Source organism: Choloepus didactylus, chromosome 4, assembly GCF_015220235.1.
Source record: "Choloepus didactylus isolate mChoDid1 chromosome 4, mChoDid1.pri, whole genome shotgun sequence".
NCBI classification, from domain to species: domain Eukaryota; kingdom Metazoa; phylum Chordata; class Mammalia; order Pilosa; family Megalonychidae; genus Choloepus; species Choloepus didactylus.
This window is the reverse complement of record NC_051310.1, coordinates 140,499,612-140,522,658: the sequence shown is the minus strand read 5'-3', so window position 1 is coordinate 140,522,658 and position 23,047 is coordinate 140,499,612. Positions and strand designations below refer to the sequence as shown.

General features: G+C 38.7%; 1 protein-coding gene across 2 annotated transcripts in view; it reads right to left on the bottom strand.

Moving 5' to 3' along the window:
- The window catches only part of INO80 (INO80 complex ATPase subunit), a 143,984-nt gene that overhangs the window by 70,673 nt on the left and 50,264 nt on the right, over positions 1-23,047 (bottom strand). For both annotated transcript variants that reach the window (XM_037834278.1, XM_037834279.1), the window contains 10 exons: positions 10,707-10,766; positions 10,246-10,388; positions 9,362-9,446; positions 7,525-7,642; positions 6,620-6,705; positions 3,495-3,662; positions 3,097-3,230; positions 1,928-1,995; positions 1,125-1,218; positions 151-322 (listed from right to left, as the gene is read on the bottom strand). In XM_037834278.1, the coding sequence (XP_037690206.1) occupies positions 151-322; positions 1,125-1,218; positions 1,928-1,995; positions 3,097-3,230; positions 3,495-3,662; positions 6,620-6,705; positions 7,525-7,642; positions 9,362-9,446; positions 10,246-10,388; positions 10,707-10,766 (1,128 nt within the window). The remainder of the gene's footprint in view (positions 1-150; positions 323-1,124; positions 1,219-1,927; positions 1,996-3,096; positions 3,231-3,494; positions 3,663-6,619; positions 6,706-7,524; positions 7,643-9,361; positions 9,447-10,245; positions 10,389-10,706; positions 10,767-23,047) is intronic.

Here is a 23,047-nt window from a genome sequence, read left to right as displayed (position 1 = left end):
CTGTGTACTTTACTATATATAAAGTATAACTTAATATACTGCATCCACTCCTCTGAGACCTTTTTGGCTCCATCAGGCCATCAATTACTGTATTATTATTTTTACAGATTCAAAGACAAGGGGAGAATTTGTGCTAAATTAATTGCTTACCTTTAACAAAGGGCAGCTGCAAAGGTTGGGAAAGGAGAGTGGAAAATTAACCCCAAGAAGGAAATCCTTGTTTCTCAGATATCTCTGCTGGCTCTCCCCTTCTGGCTCTCCCCAGGAGCGCAGCTGATGGAGCCTGTAGGAGGCTTTCAGAGACAGGAAAAGAGCTAACCATCTGAAACAAACCACATCAGACATGCTTATTCAGTGCTCCATGGAGGTTTGAGGGTCATTCATAGCAGCAAGGAACCTTCCAAGGGTTGTCTCTCATTAACATGTCTCTTTTGTGAAGATTGAACATTTTAGAAACAGCTGATTCTTTCCTACTTTCAGATAAAGCTGCTTCATTCTTTTGTTCTGTAAATTCTATCTGGGCATGACTTTGTTTGCTACTATGAAAACTAAAATCCTCCGTAAAGCTCCGCTCAGTATTAAAAAATATTCAACTCTATTCAAAAACTCTATCATAAAAATATCTTCATATTAGGGAAAGAGCCTTTGCTAATGAGGTAACAGTTATTATATCAATACAACAATACAAAGTAATAAACAATTTAAGGCCGCTATGCCCCAGAATAAGAATGTAGAACTAACTTGCCTAGAACAACACTTAAGGCAGGTTATGCTGTAATCACCACTAACTAATTGAATTATCAGCCACCATTTGCCCTGTAGATGCAAATAAAACAAAAGAGACTAATCAGAAATTAGAGGACTTTAAGATTTTATGGTAGCATACAGGAGAAGAACTTAAATAGTTTTTATTTAAGGTTTATCATGAAACATCATACAATTATTAAATGATCAAAAGGAAATTACTAATCTCTTATAAATAACAAATTTTATTCTTAATAGAAGAATAAGAGGCTCTCTAAAACAATATACCATAATATTAAATATTTAATTTCGTAGTATACAACCTTTGTCTTTGTTTATTTCCAACTGTTCTCTCATTAAACAATGAGCAAACTTCTCACCTAGCCAAAAGTCCCTGAAGCATGAGGTTTGCCATTTCTGCTGGAGATACATCAATAAATCGAAGGAAAGAGAAACAACTTTCTTCATTAACACCTGGAATATCAAAAGACAAAGTGAAACCCAATAGCAAACCAGGTGACAATACTCAATTAAAGCCTACTGAACTACTGAATTTTGACCCGGGAATCCAAAGACTTATTTAGATTCTAAAGATTCCAACCCAGCCACACTGATGGAAGTCACAGTCATATATTTGTATGGCAATCACAGGATATGGAATATGAGGGCCAGAGGGAAGTTGCCTCATTCATTACCTTCAGGACTTTTGGTTCCTTAGCTAAATGCCTTTTTTTTTTAAGGCCAGGATGAAGAAAAGAAAAGGGAAGAACAGAGGGACAGAGGTGAAAGATCTCCAACATTGACCTCAATACTTCTAACAATGCTCAAAACTGAGTAGCTTCTCCTCCTTAGGCTAAGGAGGAGGGAACTAAGTCCTTAGTTAAAATAAGAGTCCTTTAGTGACTCTGTCAAGTTACAAGGGTAAGAAATTCTTAAGAATACGCAGGTGTAAAATAAAGATGTGGAAGATTAATGTAACTATATTCTGTTGCTTTCCATATAGCCACAAATCATAGGGCCTATACATGAAGATGACTAATTTATTTCAATCTTATCAAGACTTTATAAAGGCCTCGCACATTGGCAAAACCAGTACTAGTTCCAAATCAGTCATTCAACAAAACAAAACAAAGGTATGGTAAATCCTTGACATACCTTCCTTCCCAAATATCAAGTTGCCTACCTTTTCTGTGGAAGAGAGAATGCTGGATATAGTCTGGTGCAAATGGCGAAAGAAGAACCCTTAACCACCTGCAATTAAGTAAACAAAGTAAACCCAAATCTAAATGTTAGGAAGTTAACTAGGCTGGAAGTTCCAAATTAAAGAGAATCTTTTAGGTGTGAAATTGTTTTTACTTTTAAGAGTTTAGAGTAGTTTGTTGTCATATGACCGTGCAAAATCATGGCATAAATGGCAGAAAGTCCTAATTACTTAATAAAGGTGAAGAGATAATTTCAGCCCTGTTAAGTTATCATATATGATATTAAACAAAAAGCACTACAGCTCCGACCCATTTCTCCCTGGTTATCTAGTTAGGTATCAGCCTGGTGCTATCACAGACAAAAACTTTTAAAACTAAATCCAAGAAACAGGTCTCAAATTTCAGTTTTATTAGGCTAAATATGGACCATTATTTTGATGATACTATTTATACAGGAGTTTTCTAAATCCGTGGTTCTCAAATGTGCATATGCAGAAAAATCCTCTGGGACTTTCTTACAAAATCTAGAAGTCAGGGCTATCCTAAATCAAAGCTACAGAATGGACTCATACATCTTTTTCTGCATGGAAGTAGTCTCTAACATACTACCTTTTACAACCACTTCACATTTACCAAACCTGTCACTGCTGACTCTGAAAAGACTATGGGGTACTCTACTTAAATTCTCCAATAGCGCAGAAGGTAAATCTGATTAATTTGTCATTCAATTAATTTTCCCTAAGTGCTATTCCAAGTGTAAAATAAGCCACAAATGTCATATATTCGTGTATACATCTCCAAGTCCCTGATTATGAAGTACAAACCAATTTCAGAGCTGGGGCAAAGACATTAGCTGTTTTCTCTTGGTGAAAGCACATATTTGGATGCAGGTGTACTTTTCTGATTTGGGAAGGCTAAGAAAAGAAGGCGGCAAATGGAAGTGGACTGGGCCTTTAAGGTCATCTAGTTAAATCCTTAATAGTGCTCAAATTCCTACCACAAAATGCTTCATCAAATAGTTGTCCACTCTTTACTTGAATACATCATTGTTGGGGAACTAAAAAGCTCTCCACTAAATTTATGTACTAAGCCACAACCCCCCAAATTACAAAAACATTTTTAGAGTAAACAGATATTAATGTTTCCTTACCTGTCTCGTGAATGGTTGAAGACCCTGATCTGTCCATGACGATATATAAACTTTGAAATCTGATATGGCTTTAGGGAAACATGAAATGGAGACCAAGTTTCTTGCCGTTCAAATAACTCTGGGTGATTACATACCTAAGAGAAAGAGAAATGGTAAGACAATACTGTCATATACAGCTACCACTCTAAGCAATGAGGGAGGACCCCAAATCCTGAATGTTTACTTCTGTGAATGTACACATTTCCCTTTTCATATCCTTTTAACATTGCTTTAAACAGTCCTATTACATCATAACAACAATGAAACACTGATACCCTTTGTTCAATTGGCATCAAGGCCTTTTCCTTGAAATGGGTTAATAAAGACAACTCCAAGGCAGTTCACTTAAAATCTTTTACCTTCCTAAACTGCATGACCAGATTCATGAGGCTGCTGGTGGTATTCTGTGCTTGCTGGGTAGAGCCCATAGAAGACTGCAATAAATCCTCAATGGAAATTTTGTTCTTCAGTGCCTGATACAGCAGCTTCTGTCGACTGGTCAGTTGGCAGTACATTAGAATCTCAATCTAAAAAACCATAAGAACATTTGTATTCACAAAAATAGTTTGTAAGAAAATTCAGTATCACTTTAAAGTTGAAAACACATGCATCGAGAAAACAATATACATACATGAACTCAATTTCTCCATAAACCGGTAATATGGATGATTATCCAGAAAAATGATCTTTCCTTGACTCTCTTCTCTTGTCACTCTACATGCCCTCCCAGGACAATCTCTTGCCTTTCCAATAGCAACAACTATCACTCATCTCAGTGACTTGCCAAAATATATTTATAAACATCCCCAGCCCCATATTTTCAACCACCTACTATGACAGTATCCCTCACAGGGCTGGTAGCAATTGCATATGCAACACATCAAAAAACAGTTTTTTTCTCTGCAATTCACTAAATTTTAACATCATTACCACTCAGTTGCCCAAAGAAAAATTTTAGCCAGCTCTGGTTTTTCTCTCCCTCATAACCCATGTGTGCCAGTTTGGATGTATTATGTCCCCCAAAACTCCATGTTCTTTAACGCAATCTTGTGGGGGCAGACATATTGGTGTTGATTAGGTTGGAACCTATTGGTTCAGTGTTTCCATGGAGATGTAACTCAATCAACCGTAGGCGAGACTTTTCATTGGATTATTTCCATGGAGGTGTTGCCCCACCCATTCAGGGTGGGTCTTAATTGGATCACTGGAATACTCTAAAAAGAGCCACATAGGCCCAGATGCTTGCTGCAGATGAGAGAGTGTGAAGACGGCTGTTGAAAGCAGACTTTTGCTCTGGAGAAGCTAGCAGAGGACAAACGCCCCAAGAGCAACTCAAAGTGATGTTTTGAAGAGCAGCTATAGCCTAGAGAGGAATGTCCTGGAAGAAAGCCATTTTGAAACCAGAACTCTGGAGCAGACACCAGCCACGTGCCTTCCCAGCTAACAGAGGTTTTCTGGATGTCAATGGCCATCCTCCAGTGAAGGTATCTGATTGTTGATGCCTTACTTTGGACACTTTATGGACTTAAGACTGTAACTCTGTAACCCAATAATCCCCCTTTTATAAATGCCAACCCATTTCTGGTGTTTTGCATTCCGGCAGCATTAGCAGACCAGAACATCATATTCTAACATTTCCTAAAATTTCTCAACTCAACGTGGACATTTACCTCTAACCACAATTTCTGACCATTCCAATTGCCCTAACACAGGTCCTCATCCTATTCTGGGGTTTTCCTGCCTTTAGTCTCTCCTGGTTCTAATATACTTTCCAAAAATCTTATAAAGTAATTCAACTACTGAAAAATCTTCAATGTACATTATCACCTGAAGTAAAATATTAAAACTTCTCATGTAGGCACAGAAGACCTTCAATAACCTAATCCACCTTACTGTCCCAGTCTCATTATCACTATCACTATGCCTTTCTATACACCTTAGCCATAACGGTATACATGTGATTTGTCAAACAGGTTACATACTTGGAATGCTGCTCTACTTTTGCTCATGTTACGCTCATTACCTAGCACCCCCTTCCCATAACGTTAACTTAGTGAGTGCGAACTCATCGTCCAAGACCTGGCTCATAGGCTTTGATGCCTTCCCTAACAAATGCTTTCCCTAACAAAACTACTACCCTTTTCTATTTCCATTATACTTCATATAGATAATCATTATACCCCTTATCACACAATATTAGTTATTTATGTATTCATCTCCCTTGGAAGCCTAAATGGGGGCTGAAGGCTGCATCTTCATGTACCAGTGCCTGGCAGGCAATAAGAGTTCAATAAATGTACATTATTTTACAATAAAGAGATTAGAAATAAATGTTTCAGAAATTTATACTATGCACAGCAGTTAAGAACCAAATGTCTTCTGATCACTTCCTTATTTACCACTAAATAACAGAAATTATAACCCTGCTATTATTGTTAAAGAATTTTCTGATGATATAAAAGCCTCAACGATCCATTTTTAAATAATGTTTTATTCTATCGTGTAAATCTGTGTGACACTGGTACTATGGTTCTTAGTTAAAACCAGCCAGTTTCACAATACAGCCATCAAAATTAAAAAAGGAATACAACGAAGGTACACTTTTGCTCCTCTCTTTGAAGTAGATGTATATTCCAACCACAATCTTCCAAAAAACGCCACCAATTTCAAGGTGATCCAGCCTTCCGGCAGTGACAGAGGAAAATCACATGATATTATCAAGAATTTGGAAAGATCTTTCAAGCAGAGAGTAGCGCTATAAGAAATAGGTGTAATCTGTGGAAGATGGGGAAACCCCAAAGGACTGGTAACTGGGAGAAAAAGAAGGGCAATGGGAGAAGGAGTCACAGGATACAATAAAAAACTACAGAAGTCTGGTAAGGATCAAAAATAAGATATTTAGAAACCAAAATTATTGGTTTTGTATCAGAAAAATGGTTACAACCTAAAGCACATTCAAATGTCTAAATCTAACTCTGTTTGCAGAAATATAGGAGACAGAGAAACATGTTAAACAACACAAGGATGCGAGATGTGGAAAACTTAACAAGACAGATAACTCAGTTTCAACAAAGAATTGCAAGGAAATAAAAAAAGGGAGGGACTGGAAGATATTTAAGAGACATATCATCTAAATGTTATGTGTGGACCTTGCTTGGATACTGATTTCTACAAACCAACTCTTTAAAAAAACAGAGAGGGAAAAGAGGGAGAAAGAGAAGGGAGCAGAAAGAGAGAGAAACATATACACAAAGACAACTGGGAATATCTGAGCACTGACTGCACATGCGATAATATAATGGAATTATTGAGGTTTTTAGTAGGAGTGATAATGGTATGGTTATATATACATATATAAAAGACCAAATCTTTTAGAGAACATATGAAAATATTTAAAAATGAAATAACATGACGTCTGGGATTCTCTTGGAACTCTAAGTTGGTGCCTATTAAGGTTTAAACACATGAGGTCTTCTTTCCGTACCTTGTCAGACAGTTCATTTTCCACATCTTTCTTGATTCTCCTCAGCATAAATGGCTTCAGGATCATGTGTAAGCGAGACAGCTGATCTGAAATGCCAGGAGATCCCCCCCCACACATATAACACATATCATATTGATTTAACACAATCAACTAAAAAACAAAATGCTCATCCCTCACTAAACCCTTCAAACACCTTTTGGCTCAATGATTCTCTGAGAGAAGACTGGGATTTAATTTTTATTCCCAACTAGGAAACCAAGGAATTTGAATTTTCTATACCATCTGGGTAAAAAACCCAAAATCATTTTTCAAAGGATAGATGTCAACAAATTAACAATTTTTAGTATAAGAAATTACTTTAAGGATAGTAAGTAGATGTCACTTCATGTCTACCTAATAAACACCTCAGAATCATAAAATCAGGCAGATATTATTCAAAAAGGTCAAAAGTATAGATAGACATGGTTAAAAATGTTCACAGTAGAAACAAATCCCTAATACATATGTAAATAATAAAAATGACCCTTCTAACATTTTCTATTTTTTTTATCATGGAGAAAAGCCTTGGCCCATTCCACAAAGAATATAATTCTGATACGAATTTCAGAACCTATCTGGAAAATGGGGACTCTGTAAGCCAAAATGTAGTACTCTAGAAATTCAGCTTGTTCTTCCTTGAGTAAATAACCAAGACTGCACTAGCATCACCTAAATTAGTCTTTTTTTGTGTGTATGACTCTTTTACAACATACACAAAACACATAATTATTTTATGACAAGAAACTTTTTTTTTCATTCTTAATACACCTAGATAAAAATTCTTCACACAGGAGAAAACAAAATTATTTAGATGCCTATGCTGAAAGGTAGGACAAAAAGTTAAGAAAGTTCGTAACAGTACTCACTCTCATCAATGGCAGATTTGTTTTCAGCATGGCTCTCAATGTCCTTGGAAAACCATTCATTAAATTCCTCATGTGAATCAAACAATGTTGGCATAATGAAATGCAGCAGAGCCCAGAGCTGGAAACGAAAGAAAAATAAAACAGCTGTATGGCTATAAAAAGGCAGTATGTGAGGATATATGAAGGTGTGGAGAGAGTGAGAGAAAGTGCATGTTTGAGTGTCTGTGTCTAGGTGTGTGTTTATGTATGAGTGAGAAAAGTGAATGAGTGTATGGCACACGCCTCATCAACCAACCCTAAATTTATTAAGTGCTAATTAGAAAAATGCAGTTACTTTTCAATTAATTTCAAACTAAAAGTTTTCAAAGTCTTGTTCAGAATTTGCAGTGGGACAGTTTTAAAGATCATAGTTTAAAAAAATCCATCTCACAACTGAACACAATCTGAGGTTGCCTAACTTGCTACTAATAACTCCAGATCAGGGGTGGGCAACCTACAGCCTCCGAGGCCAAGTCTGGTCTGCCCCTTATTTTTGTAAATAAAGTTTTTTTTGGAACACAGCTATGCTTATTTATGTATTGTATATGCCTGCTTTCATATTATAACAGCAAAGTCGGCAGTTGAGACAATGATCATATAGCCTGCAAAGCCTAAAATATTTACTATCTGGGGCTCTTTTCAGAAAAAAAGTTTGCTGACTTGTTCTAGATGATCAATTACCTTTCCTAAAGAAAAAAAAAAAAGGCTCTTCTCAATGTTAAGGAATATTGCCATTCGATGCCAGCATAAAAACATCTTTGCATTAAAGGAGAGGCTAAACCTGCTTATAATAATGCCTAAGAGTCTCTCCCTGAGTGCCTCTTTGTTGCTCAGATGTGGCCCTCTCTCTCTAGCTAGGCCACCTCGGCAGGTGAACTTACTGCCCTCCCCCCTACATAGGACCTGACTCCCAGGGGTGTAAATCTCCCTGGCAACGCAGGATATGACTTTCGGGGATGAATCTGGACCTGGTATCGTGGGATTGAGAACATCTTCTTGACTAAAAGGGGGATGCAAAATGAAATGAAGTAAAGCTTCAGTGGCTGAGAGATTTCAAATGGAGTTGAGAGGTTACTCTGGTGGACATTCTTACACACTATATAGATAACACTTTTTAGGTTTTAATGTAATCAGAAATAAATACCTGAAACCATCAAACTCCAACCCTGGACTCTTTAAGGCAATTGTACAACAATGTAGCTTACAAGGTGTGATTGTGAAAACCTTGTGCATTGTACTCCCTTTATCTAGTGTATGGATGGATGAACAGAAAAATGGGGACAAAACCTAAATGAAAAATAGGATGGGATGGGGGGATGATTTGGATGTTCTTTTTTACTTTTATTTTTTATTCTGATTCTTTCTGTGTAAGGAAAATGTTCAAAAATAGATTGGGATGATGAATGCATAACTATATGATGGTACTGTGAAAAGCTGATTGTATACCATGAATGACTGTATGGTATGTGAAGATATCTTAATAAAATTGAATTTAATTAAAAAAAAAACCAAAAAAACAAAAAACCTTTGCATTAGATGAGTAGCCTTTCCTAATGTGTTTCTTATTTATTACATAAATACAAAGGCTGTTATACCAGAGAACAAGAAAACAGGACTGATGCCTAAAAGACCACTTAAGGCAAGCTATGTTCAAATTCTTCCTTTTATGTGGGAACTATAATTTGTACAGAGCAGCAGCAGCACTCAGTTGGGCATGGGTAATAAAGAATTCCATGCTGTGCTGAAACTACTCTGCTTAATAGTGACATACAACCCTGGGGCCTTGATGAGTGCCTACCTCTGCCATAGTGTTCTGAATGGGGGTTCCAGTTAGCAAAAGCCGATTCCGACACTGGAATTGCAAGAGGATCTTCCAACGAACACTGTGCAACAAAATGAGTTATAAATTTCAAGTTAGCAGCAAATCTTTCTTAGTTAGCCAACTGAAACCCAGGATTTCTAAAACTGCCTTCCAAAAAAAAAAACGACAGTGATTCACGAAGCACAAAAAACGTGCTCCCGGCCACAGACATGCCCTACTTCAAAAGAGTGCAATATGGAGTAACGTCCTGCAGAGGATGGAATGCTCCATGGAAAATGCCATCCTCCTGGTTAACATGGACTTCTAGAAAGTCCTATGAACTAACGAAGTGTAATGAAAATACATCAAACTGTGCTATTTTGTTTTTACAGCCAAGCACTCATTTTTATTAAAAAAATACATAGTCTCTAAGAAAAGGATTCTTGAGGGTCTAATAACCATCTAACAACCTACATAAAATAGACAGAACCTCCACTCCACCTCATGTAACATTCTACTACCTACTTAAACCTCCTATTCTAAGAAATAACCCCTCAAAGAGAGAGCAGAGGCTCCCTTTTCTATAGAAATTTTCCTAGAAGATAACAAGAGCTGCCAAAATGTCATCATAATTGAGTATAGAAAGGTAGAATTGAGGAAAAAATGCTTGTATTCTAAGTATTAATATTTATGTCCTATAAAAACACAAAAGGGATTTTTTGCCTATTGGTGAGGTACATGGCTTATGCAGAGACCATATCATGCTATGTTCTGAAACCTCTCTGATCTTAATGCATATAAATAAATATATATTTTTTGGGGGAAACGGGGGTCTTTTTTGGCCCCAATTCACGGAGACTGCTTATTACTACTCATGTTACCTGGAACTACTCTTGAGTGCCTGGGCCTCGTCCAGTACCATGTACTGCCACTTTACCCGCTGGAAATACTTTACATCCTGCACCACCAGCTGATAGCTGGTAATAACCACATGGAAGGGGGCATCCTGAGTGTAGAGTGTCTTCTGTAAACAAACAAGACGAAGGGTGAAAGGAAACAGCTGACAGTTCATAATAAGGTAATGACGTATGGACAAAGGACCAAGAAGTTTAACATAGCCCTAATTATTTTTAAAGTAGTCACCTCAATCACAAACTATGCAAAAATTAGTCTTTAGCATAATAAAGAAAAAAGTTGTTACTTAATCCTGGACTTCAAGTTCAGCATCCAGAAATATATATTATATAAGAAGATTTTATATGTTAGAAATCATCCAAATCAATTGGAAAAATGATTCCATGTGTGTGCATATACATATACATATACACATATACCCAGTTACCTGACTCCAGAACCTCCTGATGACTTTTCTATCATGAGGATTTCCCCAATACGGTAGCACCTAGGAAAAAGCCAATATACAGATTGTTTTCTACCAATAATCTTAAAAGTATCATCACAAATATGCTATTCAGAATTATCTTTAAAAAGCTAATAAAACAAATACAGGAGTTCCCTTCTGTCAGTGGTGGACAGAAGTTTGACCAATCATCCTGCTGACCAGATTAAAAGACACACACACACCCGCCCTATCTGTCTGAAGGCACTAGAGAGCTACTGAATCAGTGAAGAATTCTGCAACAAAATCCAGAAAAGAAAGGAATCCCAGAAAGGTAAGTCTGGCATACGGTATACTTTTTCCCTGAAAGCATTTGTCTATTCCAAAGTTGTAACTGAGAGGCTAAAAAACTGAGCCTTCAGAATAAAACTGTAGTTCAAGGAGGAGACATTTTAGTAACCAGCCACCCTCCTGGTTTTAAGTGGGTACTTAGGGGCTACAAACCAGTAGTAAAGGTAAGAGGTACTGACTCGCCTTTACAAGTACTGAACAACAACTTCAAATAATCTCAATTCCTGACAACATCAGGGGGTTTTGGACTATTAGTGCTCCAGAGGGGGGGGGAAATACTAGTGACAGGCAAACAATATAACTCCTCTCTGGAACAAGAAAAGAATATCCAGAGGCAACAAGTTTCTCTAAAGTTGTTCTTATACATCTTATATAATTAAAACAACCAGACATATGGGAAGACTGCACCATGACTAAAAGCCAACAGGAAAAAAAAGATAACAGAAACAAACCCAAAGAGGATCCAGATAATGAAAATATCAGAAACAGACTTTAAAAAAAAAAAGCTAAACTGTTCATGGAATTAAAAGACAAGACTGAGAATTTCAATGGTGTATTAGAAACTATAAAAGAACCAAACGGAAATTTTAGAAACTAAAATATACAATAATTGAAATTAAGAATTCAATTTAGAAAAGAGTATAAGAAATACAAGAAATATGGTTAAAAAAAAAGTTAACATGCATGTAGAGTTTCAAAAGGAGTAGACCGAATAGAACAGAAGCAATATTTGAAGAGTTAACAGCTGAGACTTTTCAAAACCTACAAGATATTAAACTTTTAAAACAGATTAAAAAAGCACAAAGTCCCATAAATGATAAAGAGACAGAAAACCACATCCAACTTTCAAGAGAGGATCCAAAATGGTGGATTAGGAGAGACAAAGCAAAATTCCCGTTCATGAAAAACATTAGATAAAGGACAGAAAGTGCTCCAGAATAGTAGTTTCTGGGTTCTACCAGCTGGGCAGGAATTTCTATACCCACAGTGAGTGTGCACTTGGAGAAACCCAAGAAGCTGTGTTTTAGACATGAGTGAGTGTTCAGCCCAGAACATTACTGGGGAATGGGCTGCTGGAGACGGCTGACAGCAGGAGGGCAGTGACCTTCCACACACCAGGTACCCTCCACATTACCCGGCATGGATGAAAACCCTTCACAGATCTGTGGCCAGGAGCACCTGAGCCTGGGACTGGCCATTGGAGCAGGCGGACCATTGCGGAAGGGGGTAGCTTCCCACGCCCCATGTAGTCATCTTTGCAGCTGGCTAAGAGACAACCCTTCACAGCCCCACAGCTGAGAGCTTCCTTCAGGGCATTCAGGATTCGGCAGGCTTGTGACAGTACTCACTCCTCCTCCATGGAAACCCGTAGTGTGCACAGCGTACACTCGGGTACTGCACAGAAGTGCCAGGAGCCCTCCCCCAATCCCAGAGACTTGTGGGCGCACAGCAGATGGGCTGTGGGAAATTTGAGCTGGAAGATGAGAAGCACAGCTCTGCAGCTGCAGAGTACTCTACCCGCAGCCCTGGGAACAGCCAGGACAACTGTGTCATAGAGCAGACTCCTCGCCAAACTGCACAGGGCATGCCCCCAACACACAGGGTTGGTGGTCCCCAGTGCATACGGAATAGTGATGCACTGATTGGACCTCTACATGGTTTAGACCCCCCTATCAGTGCATGGATGAAGTTGGGGAGAACTGGCTTGAGGGTAAGAGGGGGCTCAGGCGTGCCATCTGATGGCAGGTCAGGGAAAGTGAACTCCACTAAGCTGCAGCTCTGCCAAATTATAGATAAATGGTCAAATAAGTCTGCATATCCTAAAAGAATCCTACCAAGATAAGCAATTACTAAGAGGCCAAAAACAACAGAACACTATAAAGCATATGAAGAAACCAGAAGATATGGATAACCCAAATGTCCAAATTAAAAAGCCAGAGGAGACACATAACTTGGAAAAATTAATCAAAGAAATACTCACAAATATCAATATATATATATTGGACATGAAGAAGACCTTAGAAGAGCATAAAGAAGAATTTGCAAGAGTAAATAAAACAATAGCAGATCTTATGGAAATAAAAGATACTGTTGATCAAATTAAAAAGATTCTTAAGACACATGATACCACATTTGAAGGAGACAAAAGAATAAACGAACTCAAAGATACTGTGACGGAAACTGAAAGCACAAAAGAATGAATGGCGAAAAAAATTGAAAAATTTGTAATGGATCTCAGGGAAATGATGTACAACATGAAGCACACAAATTAAAGAATCACTGGTGTTCCAGAAAGGGAAGAGAAGAGTAAAGGGCTAGGAAGATTATTCAAAGACATTACGGGGGGAAACGTCCAACCCTTCTAAACAAAATAAATATGTAAATCCAAGATACCCAACGAACTCCAAATAGAATAAATCCAAATAAACCCACTCCGAGACATATTCTGATTGGACTGTCAAATGCTGAAGAGAAGGAGAAAGTTCTGAAAGCAGCAAGGGAGAAGCAATTCACCACATACTAGGGAAACAACATAAGACTAAATACTGACTACTCAGGGGGCACCATGGAGGTGAGAAGGCAGTGGCACGATATATTTAAAATTCTGAGAGAGAAAAATTGTCAGCCAAGAATTCTTTATCGAGCAAAGCTCTCCTTCAAAACTGAAAGAGAGCTTAAAATTTTCACAAACAAATACTGTGAGAATTTGCTAACAAGAGACCTGCCCTTCAAGAAATACTAAAGGGAGCAATACCAGTTGAGGAAAAAAAAGAAAGAAGAGAGAGGTCTGGAGAAGGGCACAGAACTGAAGAGTTTTCATCAGGGTACCTTAAAGGAAATAAAAAGAGAGGGGAAAAAATGCATTTGACAAATAAAAACCAAAGGGTAAGATGGCTGATTCAAAACTGCCTTCACAGTAATAACATTGAATGTGAATGGATTAAACTCCCCAATTAAAAGATACAGACTGGCAGAATGCATTAAAAAATATGAACCATCAATATGTTGTTTACAAGAGACTCATCTTAGACCCTGTGACACAAAGAAATTGAAAGTGAAAGAAAGGAAAAAATATTCCATGCAAGCTACAGCCAAAAGAAAGCAGGGGTAGAAAAATTAATTTCAGATAAAATAGACTGTAAATGCAAATTATCATAAGAGACAAAGAAGGACCTGATATACTAATAAAAAGGACAATTCCCCAAGAAGAAATAACAATCATAAACGTTTATGCACCCAATCACGGTGCTCCAAAGTACATGAGACAAACATTGGCAAAACTGGAGAAAGCAATAGACGTTTCCACAATAATTGTGGGAGTGTTCAATATCACTCTCTCCTATAGATAGATCAACCAGACAGAGGATCAATAAAGAAACTGAGAACCTAAACAATGTTTTGAATGAATTAGACTTGTGCCAGTTTGAATGTATTGTGTCCCCCAAATGGTATTATCTTTGATGTAATCTTGTGTGGGCAGAAGTTATCAGTTTTGATTAGATTTCCCTGAGTGCTTCTTTGGAGCTGCGCCCCACCCAACTGTAGGTGTTAACTGTGATGAGATAACTTCCATGGAGGCGTGGCCCCACCCATTTAGGGTGGGCCTTGATCAGTGGAACCATACAAATGAGCTGATGGGCAGAGGCCACTCAGTGCAGCTGTGAGACAAATTTTGAAGAGGAGCTATAGCCAAAAGGGACACTTTGAAGAAAGCACAGGAGCTGCAGATGAGAGACAGTTTGAAAATGGCCATTGAAGGCAGACTTTTGCTCTGGAGAAGCTAATTTTGAGGAACTGCAGCCTAGAGAGGAACATCCTGGGAGAAAGCCATTTTGAAACCAGAACTTTGGAGCAGATGCCAGCCACATGCCTTCCCAGCTAACAGAGGTTTTCCAGACATCATTGGCCATCCTCTAGTGAAGGTACCTGATTGCTGATGTGTTACCTTGGACATTTTATGGCCTTAAGACTGTAACTGTGTAACCAAATAAACCTCCTTTTATAAAAGCCAATCCATCTCTGGTGTTTTGCATCCTAGCAGCATTAGCAAACAAGAACAGACTTAACAGACATATATAGAGCATTATATCCCAATCTACCAGGATATACATTCTTCTCTAGTGCTCATGGGACTTTCTCCAGGATAGATCATATGCTGGGGCTTAAAACAAGCCTCAGTAAATTTAAAAAGACTGAAATTATTCAAAATACATTCTCTGACCACAATGGAACGCAACTAGAAGTCAACAACCATCAAATATCTAGAAAATTCACAAATATTTGGAGGTTAAACAACACACTCCTGAACAATCAGTGAGTCAAAGATGAAATTGCAAGAGAAATTGCTAAATATCTAGAGATAATGAAAATGAGAACACCACATATCAAAATTTATGGGGTGCAGCAAAGGCAGTATTGAGGGGGAAATTTACAACTCTAAATGCATACATTAAAAAAGGAAGAAAGAGCTAATATCAAAGAACTAATGGAACAACTGAAGGAGCTAGAAAATGATCAGCAAACTAATCCTAAAGCAAGAAGAAGAAAAGAAATAACAAGGATTAAAGCAGAAATGATATGGAGAACAACAACAAAAACAATAGAAAGAATAAATAAAACCAAAAGTTGGTTCTTTGAGATCAACAAGATTGACAAACCCTTAGGCTAGAATGAGAGTCAAAAAGAGAGAAGACCCAAATAATCAAAATAATAAATGTGAGGGGGGACATTCCTGTGGATCCCGAAGACATTTTAAAAATCTTAAGAGGATACTATGAGCAACTGTATGACAACAAACTAGATAATTTAGAGGAAATGGACAACTTCCTGGAAACACATGAACAACCTAGACTGACCCGAGAAGAAACAGAAGACCTCAACAAATTAATCACAAGCAAAGAGATCCAATCAGTCATCAAAAAGCTTCCTACAATTAAAAGTCCAGGGCCAGATGGCTTCACAGGGGAATTCTACCAAACTTTCTAAAAAGAACTGACAAAAATCCTACTTAAATGCTTTAAAAAAACTGAAGAAAATGGAACACTACCTAACTCATTTTATGAAGCCAGCATTAGTCTAATACCAAAACCAGATAAAGATGCTACAAGAAAGGAAAACTACAGGTCAATCTCCCTAGTGAAAACAGATGCAAAAATTCTCAACAAAATACTTGCAAATCAAATCCAAAGACACATTAAAAAAATCATACATCATGACCAAGTGGGGTTTATTCCAGGCATGCAGGCCAGTTCAACATAAGAAAATCAATCAACATAATATAACATATTAACAAAAGGGAAAAATCAAATGATCAACTCAATAGATGCTGAAAAAGCATTTGACAATATCCAGCATCCTTTTCTGATAAAAACACTTCAAAAGTCAGGAATTGAAGGAAACTTCATATTGAAGAAACTTCCTCAATATGAAAAACCCACAGCCAGCATAGTACACAATAGCAAGAGACTGAAAGCCTTCCCTCTAAGATCAGGAATGAGACGAGAATGTCCGCTATCACCAGTATTATTCAACATTGTGCTAGAAGTTTTAGCCCAAGCAATCTGGCAAGACAGAGAAATAAAAGGCATCCAAATTGGAAAGGAAGAAGTAAAACGGTCATTATTTGCAGATGATATGATCTTACATTTGGAAAACCCTGAGAAATCGATGACACAGCTACTTGAGCTAATAAACAAATTTAGCAAAGTGATGGGATACAAGATTGATGTACGTTAAGTCAGTAACGCTCCGATACACCAGAAATGACCTAACTGAAGAGACACTCAAGAAAAAGATTCCATTCTCAACAGCAACTAAAAAACCCAAGAACCTAGGAATAAACTTAACCAAGGATGTAAAAGACCTCTACACAGAAAATTACATAATTTTACAAAAGGAAATAAAAGGGGACCTAAAGAGATGGAAAGATATTCTGTGTTCATTGATAGGAAGGCTAAATCTCAATTAACATATCAATCCTAGGCAAACTGATCTACAGATTCATATCAATCCTAGGCAAACTGATCTACAGATTCAATGCAATTCCAATCAAAATTCCAACAACCTACTTTGCAGACTTGGAAAAACTAGTTATTAAATTCATTTGGAAGTGAAAGATGCCTCGAATTGCTAAAAACATTCTAAAAAGGAAAAACAAAGACTTACACTTCCTGACTTTGAAGCATATGATAAAGCCACAGTAGTAAGAACAGCACGGTATTGGCACAAAGATAAGACATATTGATCAGTGGAATCGAATTGAGAATTTGGAAATAGACCCCGAGATCTATGGTCGACTCATTTTTGATAAGGCCCCCAAATCCACTGAACTGAGAAAGAACATTCCCTTCAACAAATGGGGCTGGGAGAATTGGATAGCCATATCCAAAAGAATGAAAGCGGGCATCTACCTCACACCCTTTACAAAAATTAACTCAAAGTGGATCAAAGACCTGAATATAAGAGACAGTACCATAAAACTCCTAGAAGATAATGTAGGGAAACATCTTCAAGACCTACTATTAGCAGGTTGCTTCTTAGACCTTACATCCAAAGCACAAGCAGCAAAAGAAAAAATAGAGAAACGGGAACTACTCAAATAAAAAGCTTCTGACTTGTGCTTGTTTGGATGTATTATGTTCTCCAAAACGCCATTATCTTTGATGCCATCTTGTGTGAGCAGGAAATGCATTGCTGTTGATTGGATGTTTCCATGGAGATGTGATCACTCAACTGTGGGCGAGATCTTTCAATGGATAATTTCCATGGAGTTGTGGCCCCGCCCATTCAGCATGGGCCTTGATTAGTTTACTGGAGCACTATATAAGCTCAAGACAGAAGGAGCAAGCTTGCTACAGCCAAGACGGACACTTTGAAGAACGCACAGGAGCTGAGAGAGGAGCTGCAGATGAGAGACAGTTTGAACATGGCCGTTGAAAGCAGACTCTTGCTCCAGAGAAACTGAGAGGACAAATGCCCGAAGAGCAACTGAGAGTGGCATTTTGAAGAGGAGCTGCTGCCTAGAGAGTAACGTCTTGGGAGAAAGCCATTTTGAAACCAGAACTTGGAGCAGATGCCAGCCACGTGCCTTCCCAGCTAACAAAAGTTTTCCGGATGCCATTGGCACTCCTCCAGTGAAGGTACCTAATTGTTGATGCGTTACCTTGGATGCTTTATGGCCTTAAGATTGTAACAGTGTAACCAAATAAACCCCCTTTATAAATGCCAATCCATTTCTGGTGTTTTGCCTTCCGGTGGCATTAGCAAACTAGAACATGACTCATCCTTATGTAAGAAAAAAATCTCAGTTGCAATGCAAAAATTAGAGCCGATAGCTACTTTGATTTTCTCTGTAGCATAGCAAAAATATTTTTACTCAACTTTTCTTTTAACAGCTTTTTAAAGAAAATTAACCTGTTCAGAAGTCAACCATTTTGTATTTTTATACTGTCCTTCAATGTGTTTTTCTGTAAATACGTATATAAGATCAGCCCCAGCGGTGGGAATCAGGAGCCTGTGTAGATGTGTCTCTGTGACCCACACCAGCCAGCGGTCCTGCTCCGAGTCCTGGAACCCTAGAGGCCCAGAGGCCTGCCAGGTTTTCTCAGTTCCTGTTTCTTGCTTCTGCTGGTCCCTTTTTGAACGGTTTTCTGAAGGGAGGCAAATATTGATAATTTTATGTGAATACTGTCTCATCAATTTTCATCTCCTTTCTTTTGTGTAAGGCACATTTCTCCATGCCATCGTGTAAGAATGAAAGACATTTCATATCCTAAGGACAGGCTGGTGGGCTGGGGCCAACAGGCCTCTAATCTTCTTTCTGAGCCCAGAGGCCAGGGCCCTCACCTGTTCCCCTCACCATTCCACCTACCAGGGGGCTTAGTCAGCCTTCTCTCTGATGCTGGGGCGGGGGGCAGGGTGCTGGTTCCACATTTCATTTCACCACGGTAGATGAGGTTGAGAAACATTTAATCTGAGGATGAGGATGGTTGCTTTGCTTTTTGTTTCTCTGGTTTCAAACCAAAGAACAGTGAGGTAAAAATATACTAGTTATGAAGGTGCAGTACTTGACAAACTCACCTGGACTCATTAACTTTGCCCTTTACCAGTGAATTGTCAATGGTTAAAAACTCTATGTTTAGGTGCTTTGGGCAATGTGTTTACCAAAGCAAAGTGTTCCATGACTACAGAATACCTCCACTCAAGGACAATTATTTGAGTTATTTTGGCAATTATTAACTATGCTAGAGAAAACTAAAAATGAAAAAAAAAAAGCAAGTTGTCATATAAGCCCTGTTTGTGTTTGAATAAAAGTCCTACTTAGGGCAAACTGCCACCCATAGGGGTCATTCAAGGGAACCAGACCCAAGTTATACTTGAAAATCCCTCTCTGTTTTGCTGCCTGATTAGAAATATATGCTTTTGCTAATACATAATCGCTCTTTTACTAAGAGGTAATCTCTACCTATAGAAATGTATTTTGAAACACTTATTTTACACAGCAGCTTTATATCCATTAAAGCTAACCTTTTATCAATGAAAAAAAAAATTAAAAGCTTCTGCACCTCAAAGGAACTTGCCAAAAAGGTAAAGAGGCAGCCAACTTAATGGGAGAAAATATTTGGAAACCATGTATCTGATAAGAGACTGCTATCTTGCATATATATAAAAAGATCCTAGAACTCAATGATAATAGTACAAACAGCCCAATTATAAAATGGGCAAAAGATAAGAAGTCATTTCTCTGAAGAGGAAATACAAATGGTTAAAAAACACATGAAAAAATGTTCACCTTCACTGATTATCAGGGAAATGCCGATCAAGACCACAATGAGGCACCCCCTCACACCAGTAAGAATGGCTGCCTTTAAACAAACAGGAAACTATAAAGCTGGAGAGGATGGAGAAACTGGAACTCTTATTCATTCCTGATGGGACTGTATAATGGTACAGCCAATCTGGAAGACAGTCTGGCAGTTCCTCAGAAAACTAGATATCAAGTTACCCTACGATCCAGCAATTTCACTTCTTCGTATATATACCCAGAAAATCTGAAAGCAGTGACACAAACAGATATTTGCACACTGAAGTTCATAGTGGCATTGTTCACAATTACGAAGAGATGTAAACAATCCAAATGTCCTTCAACGGATGAGTGGATAAACAAAACGTGGTATATATGCATGATGAAATATCACGCAGCAGTAAGAAGAAACAAGGTCATAAAACATGACAACATGGATGAACCCTGAAGACATAATGCTGAGTGAAATAAGCCAGACAAAGAAGAAGAGATTTTGTATGTTACCACTAATCTGAATTCTGAAAAACGTAAAGTAAGTGTCTCATAATGTAGACTATAGGGGACCTAAACATAGTCACAAGCTAGTGAAGGGGGAACGATAATCATATGTACAAATATGATAATGAGGGTGATCTTAATGGTATGGGAATGGTCAGATGTGACTATGGTTTGTTAATGGGTTTATAAATATCAGTAATGCATTGAAGGCTAACATGTTCATAAACGGCTGTTTGAAGACATGTAACCCATAGAGTAGCACCACAAACCTAAATAAGCATTGGCATGATATACCTGTAAGTATAACACTGGTGCAAAGGGTTAACAAGAGTGGTATGGAAAAACTACCCAATATATATTAATGACTATATTTAATAGGATTATCTTACCAACTCTACATGAATACTAGGGATTAATAACTAGCAGCTGATAAGAGCTCTGGGCTGTATTATGTTATGATAATGATTTAAAGTTGAGAATGATGATTACAACTAAGTGAAGACAATGTAAGAAACCAACCATTTATCTTGGGATAGAATATATATTAAACAAAGTTAGGAACCCACTACTTAATAAGTGAAGCCCTAAAATAAAAGAAGCTTGCTCTTGTAAAATTTAGGGTTGTAAACAGGAGGCTGAGCCTTCCTACAATTATGCCTAAGAGGCACCTCCAGGGAACCTCTTTTGTTGCTCAGATGTGGCCTCTCTCTCTAAGCCCAACTCACCAAGTAAATTCATTATCCACCCACCCAACCCCCCGCCCTGAGGGACATGACTCCCAGGGGAATGAATCTCCCTGGGAATGTGGGACATGACTCCCAGGAATGAGCCTGGCTCTGGTAGTGAGGGACTGAAAATGCCTACTTGACCAAAAGGGGGAAAAAAAGAAAGGTAACAAGCTGAGGACACACTGGCTGAGAGATCCCAAATAGAGTCGAGAGGCTATTCTGGAGGTTTCTCTTATGCAAGCTCCAGCCAGACATCCAAAATGGCCAGAGTATGCCATGTCCTTACCAAAAGTAGTCCCCAAATACCTATGTCCCTACCTGAGATTCTATAAAAGATACACTCACTAAGTTTTATCTTTCAGAAACTTAAATCCACCAGAGTGTTCCTATGCCAGACAAGTACTAAATCCAGAGGCAAAAGCCTCTTTAAGATCAACAATCAGATGGAGCCCTCTTCCCCATACTGTCAACACCCCCTTTCAACAAGAACAAGTTAGGGTGCTCACTGCCTAGACACCCCTGAAGATGGAGAAGAGATCAAGTGAGAGGAAGGAGTAGCAACAAACAAGATAAGATTTAACAAAGGTCTATGAACAATGAAACTTTATATAAATTATATATATATATATATATTTTTTTTGGATGCTGGGGTGTTGGAATGGCTGGAAGGAGGTAAATGACATGGTGGAACTGTAGCCTATAGCACCCTTTGGGATTTGTTCTACAGCTGCTCGCTGAATTGTGCATTGAATGTCTTCACCTTTCTGTATATACCTTGTATTGCATAGTAAGGAAAGAAATGAAACTGTGGAACTGTAATCCATAACAATTTTTGAAATTACCTATATGACTGCTTGTTGAGCTGTACATCAAGAGATGACAACTTTCTGTACGTATATTTTACAATAATGGAAATGGCTGAAGTTGTGGAACGGTGACCCATGACATTCTTTGAAATTTGTTCTCTAACTACATGTGAAGTCATAATTTGAACGCTATCACTGTTATGTATAATATGTTAAAGTTCACAGTGAAAATAATATATATACTGCGGTCGCGGTCACTACTTCTAGGGGGAGAGGCGGCCGGTAGCCGAGCCCTCAGCTCTCGGGGCTGCTCAAGGGGTACCGGCGGCGGGGGCTCTTTCCCGGAGGCGAGGGCGAGGCGGAGGACGTGGCCAGGGTCCTCGGCGAGAGGCGTGCAAGGAGGGCGGCGATAGGGACAAGACACTCTTCATCCAGTAGGAGTATGCGCCAAAGAGATTTATTCAGGGGTGATTACAGGTTATATAGGCTGGTAAGAAGGGCAGGGCTGGAAAGGAGGTGAAGCAGCCTTAAATGGCAATACTGAAGGGATAGGGGCTAGGATTGGTTCTGAGAGAACGCAGGAACCGTTGCAGCGGGGCGGGGGTTGTTCTGGCCACGGGCATGCGCGCTGGCGGTGGCAGGAGTGGCCTTGGCACCAGGGAGTGAGTGGGTAAGATAAGGAAGTGGGGAAAGGGCAGTTGGGAGAAAGGCGGTTTCCTCCGGCAAGCCTCCCCTGCCAGTGACATTTTGGGTGAGGAAAAGGGAGCTGCCTTGACCTCGCTCTCCAGGCTCGGGGGGGCTGCAGAGGGCACTCACGCCCGTACCTACTACCCTCCCCAGGGGGTGATATCAGGTCCCCTGGCCCAGGCCTGGTAAGTCGAGGTACAAGCTCAGACACCCGCAATATACTAAAAAAAAAAAGCACATCCAGGTACACTGTAGAAAAACTGCTGAAAACCAAAGACTAAGAGAAAAACTTAAAGCAATTAGAAAAAAAGCCTATCATTTTCTGTGGTGGTTTTAATACACCCACAAAGTTTTTTGATACTACCCCTTTCCAGAAATGGAGCTAATTCCCCCTCCCTCAACTGTGGGCTGGAATTTGGTGATTTGTTTTAACAAAGAGAATAAAGTAGAATAAGCATGACTTTAGAGACA